This window comes from Juglans microcarpa x Juglans regia, chromosome 5D (genome assembly GCF_004785595.1).
Source record: "Juglans microcarpa x Juglans regia isolate MS1-56 chromosome 5D, Jm3101_v1.0, whole genome shotgun sequence".
Lineage (NCBI taxonomy): Eukaryota > Viridiplantae > Streptophyta > Magnoliopsida > Fagales > Juglandaceae > Juglans > Juglans microcarpa x Juglans regia.
Window position 1 is genome coordinate 17,631,341 of NC_054602.1, and position 4,250 is coordinate 17,635,590.

Sequence of the window (4,250 nt, forward strand, 5' to 3'; positions counted from 1 at the left end):
TTCATGTTTATGTATTTCAATTCTCAAAAATCTTTTAATTTTCAATTTTCTATTTAATATTATATTATTTATTTTGGTCTAGATATTTAAATTTGTAAATTTAAATTCCAATATATAAACGTTCGAACTTTAAGCACATACATTCAAACATTAGTGCATATCATTCGCACGAGAAGATATTACGTTTGAACTATATAGGAGTAACATTCGCATGTCTATATTAACGTTCGCACGTAAATTTCCTAACGCTCGTACAAATTACGAAATTGTTTGAATGTACTATCTACGTTTGCTTGTCTAATGATATACGTTTGAATGCACTGATCTAAAAAACGATAGCCTATTTTTAATTTTCGAACATATAATACTTAATGTTTGAAAGTTGCTCAATTTATTTTCCAACTTTAGTGATTGCATACCATCGTTAAAGATTATATTTGGTGACGGTTTCTTGATCGTCACAAATTCTAAGCTGACATAAAAATTGAAATCTTTTGTAGTGTCACCCAATCAGCCTTGGTTCACTCAGGCAAGACATGATGGTCTTGTGACCAACCTTACTTTCTTTTTTACAATTGATTTTTAATTTATATTTTGTTAGTTTTCCAAAAAGACTAGATTTTTTTGTTTTTTTGTTTTCTGATCAATAATTTTGCTTTTACTTCTTTTTTCGACATGGGACATGCCATGACAGGATTTTGTTAGGTTTGTTAACAGAAATCAAACTTAGAGGTGAGATTGATAAAATTGAAAACCTAAAAGAGTGTGAAAAATTTCAGAATTTCTTATACTGATTTTTTTTTTATTACTATGAGAGAGAGAGAGAGAGAGAGAGAGAGAGAGAGAGAGAGAGAGAGCTAGCTACAACAAATATGGGCTTACAAATTTCTTTTATTAAAAAAAATGTAAAATATTTAAAGATTATTTCTGCATAAACACATATCACTTATTTTTATAAAATTTTAATAAAATTGCATGAAAGTTGCTTTAACTCTTTAAATCGATCCTTCGATCCATTATATATTAATTTATTTTTATGCATCGTATTGATTGGTTTGAATTTTTTTTTTTTTTTGGTTGTAATTTCACGTCATTAATTAAAAAAAAATATGGCAGACAAAAAGTAAGGAAAGGTGGAAATGCATAAATACTACACGTGGGATTGATAGACGCAGAATTTCATGTTTTTTTGGGAACTTCCTAAACAATTTGCCACGCCTACCCAAAACTGTGTCAATCCTCAAACGTGTTTCTGAAACAGCCTCAAAGAAAACAAGAGTACTTCCTGTTTTTTATTTCTTCTCTATTGCCAGAAAGCTCTACAGAATAATATACATCTTTGGAATCTCCCTTGATCATCGTCTTCTTCTCCGAGTATTGTCAGCACTCTTGAGAATAGTAGCCTTAGGGTTTTAAGCTAAAAAATTGAAGGAAATGACCAAAGGTTCTACCCTATTCTTTCTTCTCTTTGCCTTCCTCTTCTCCTCAAGGCCACAAGCCAAACCAGATGTTCCCCGACCTGAGCAGTTCAGATATTTCAAGATCAACATGATTAATACCCAGGTATGAAAACAAAAAATTATTACTTCTGCAATCAATTCTCTGTACAGAGAGGGAGAGAATCAGATCGTTTCTTTCCGGGATGAGAGATTAAAAAACTTCTGTCAAGAAAATCTCAGATCTGTTTTTCGGAAAAAACTTCTAATATATAGCATATTTTTCTAAAATAAATAAATTGGTTTCAGAATGCAGGGAGCTGTTCTTACACGGTATCTATAAAGACAAGCTGCTCGTCAACCACATATACAAGGGATCAAATTAGTCTTGCATTTGGTGATGCTTATGGAAATCAGGTTCTTCTTCTTTACTTTGCACTCTTTTGCATGCATGCAAACTTGAACAGTTATTACAGCTACAGAATAATAATTATATCGATTTGAGTTTCTTAAAATTTGCTCAATTATAATTAATATTGTACAACCTGCTTTAATTTATGATCGTCGGATATGCTCGCATGCACGTAGGTTTATGTACAAAGGCTTGACGATCCATCCACCAAAACGTTTGAGCGGTGCTCTACAGATACTTTTGAGGTACTGGGACCATGCGCACACCAGATCTGCTATGTCTACCTTTACAGGAGTGGAATCGATGGCTGGAAACCAGAGACTGTGACAATCTATGGCTATTACACCAAGTCTGTCACGTTCTATTACAACACTTTTATTCCTAATGGTGTTTGGTTCGGCTTCAATCGTTGCAGTGCAGCTTCGGCCTCCACCTAATTAAACAATGTAAAATGGGATAAATACACCTTGTCTGTCGAGTTATTAAGCGATTTGTCTTTCCCTTCTTCCTTTTTTTTTTTTTTTTTTTTTTTTTTTTTTTTGATTTTTAATTTCATTGATAACAGAAGACATTACATCAAATCACTTAATACAGTGGATTGAATATATGATGGAATTTCTTCCAACGTATACTTGTCTTCTACAAAATCTAACCCAACCCTTGCCAAAATATGTGTTGCTATATTAGTCTCTCTATTTGTATGAACAACAGACCATGATCTGAGAGCTGATAATACTCATTTGGCATCTGCAATCATTAGACCATCTAAGCTCAAATTTGTTTCAGCCTTGTTTGCCATGGATACAATTTGCATAGCATCCCCTTCAAATATAACTTTTGACAGCCCCGTCTCTTTGCAAAAAGGTGCAGTACTTAACAGAAAACCATAGGCTTCTGCAGTGAATGAAACACAGTTCATTAATCTGGGAGCTTGTAATGTGCCAATCACCTGCCCTTGGGAATCACTAGCAATCACTCCAATGCCAATCCTTCATTCAGAAAATTTTGTGGCAGCATCCCAGTTTATTTTATAGACTCCCTCATTTGGTTTCTCCCATGTCCTTTGAACCTGGGGTTGAGCAATTCTGTTTTATGCTGTATTAACCTGGCAGTTAGCATTTCTATAAGCCTGAACTTCATCTTTAGCCGCTTGAGACAGTGTCGTTGGGTGTCTAAATGCCTTGCCATAGATGACTTCATTCCTTCTGGACCATAGTAGTCTTGCTGTAACTGTAGCTTCCTCGAGCTCTTCAAGTTGCAAACATTTAGTCAGCTTCTTCCATATATCTCTAAATTTCCTTCCGCTTTAAACTATCAAAATCCACGTTTTTTTAAAACTCATGAGAGTATTGGGAGGTCTATATACTATATACTAATGCTAAATATAGTTTTAGGATATATATATATATGTAGCTTCACGCAATTATTTTTAAAAAAAATAATAAGGTTCATTATTAAAAAATGAATTTTTTTTCTAGTGAGTATCAAATTTATAATTAAAATTTCTTCAAAAGTACGGTGAATTTATGCACTTTAGGATTGTACAAATTGATTTCTTTTATGTTAAGGATACGTAGCTTTACACACTTCTCTTGAAAAATAATAAAGTCCATCATTAAAAGATGAATTTTTTTATGTGGATGCTAAATTTACTCGTTAATTTTCTTCAAAATAAGTGCATTGAATTTATACACTTTGTGATTGTACCAATCATTTTTCTCTATGTTAAGGATACGTAGCCCTACACAGTCATTTTGAAAAATAGTAAGGTTTATAATTAAAAGGTGATTTTTTTTTTTTTTAACGTGGATATCAAATTTATCTATTTCTTTAAGAGAAGTGAGCTGAATTTATACATTTTAGGACTATACAAAAAATATATATATTTTTTTATGTAAGCATGATCTTGTCTCAATTTTCTTTCGTAATACTATGAAAAATAAAGTACATTTTTTGAGACATTTGTCAAATACAAAGAATACTTGTGTATGGAAGTTTTACGAAATAGGAAAAAATAATATTATTGTTTGAGTCTTACTCAGCAAACCATACACATGTGACATATCAATTTTTATTTTTATTTTTTCCAGCAATTTCCCATTTCCTCAATTTCCCCCACACCTCTCTCCAGTTTCCATTTCCCCGCGTCTTTCTCTAGTTTACCCATTTCCCCATGTCTCTTTATCCCTCTTCTTAAACTCTCCAACACATAACTCTCTCTCTCTCTCTCTCTCTCTCTCTGTGAAGCGCGCTCTCTATCCTTGAGTTCTCTCTCTTCTCAAAATCATAGGCCCAGTCTGTAATGAACCCAATTAGCTTGGGCTTGCTCGATGGGTCTCTTAATATTCTTTGGGTCTAGTTCATTTACAATAATAGTTTCTTTATTATAGGACTTAATTGGA

The 4,250-nt window shown here is 32.8% G+C and overlaps 1 protein-coding gene across 1 annotated transcript; it reads left to right on the plus strand.

The window, feature by feature from the left end:
- The first annotated feature begins 1,229 nt into the window (after positions 1-1,229).
- LOC121265588 (embryo-specific protein ATS3B-like) lies at positions 1,230-2,331 on the plus strand. Its single transcript, XM_041169269.1, has 3 exons — positions 1,230-1,563; positions 1,746-1,853; positions 2,025-2,331. The coding sequence occupies exons 1-3, from the start codon at positions 1,435-1,437 to the stop codon at positions 2,283-2,285; spliced, it is 498 nt and encodes a 165-aa protein (XP_041025203.1). The 5' UTR covers positions 1,230-1,434; the 3' UTR covers positions 2,286-2,331.
- The last annotated feature ends 1,919 nt before the right edge of the window (positions 2,332-4,250 follow it).

Excerpts from the sequence above, each read along its gene's own strand:
- LOC121265588 (XM_041169269.1), top strand. The coding sequence starts at position 1,435 with ATGACCAAAGGTTCTACCCTATTCTTTCTTCTCTTTGCCTTCCTCTTC. Across the intron at positions 1,564-1,745 it reads TCAACATGATTAATACCCAG|AATGCAGGGAGCTGTTCTTA; the intron begins GTATGAAAACAA and ends AATTGGTTTCAG. Across the intron at positions 1,854-2,024 it reads GTGATGCTTATGGAAATCAG|GTTTATGTACAAAGGCTTGA; the intron begins GTTCTTCTTCTT and ends GCATGCACGTAG.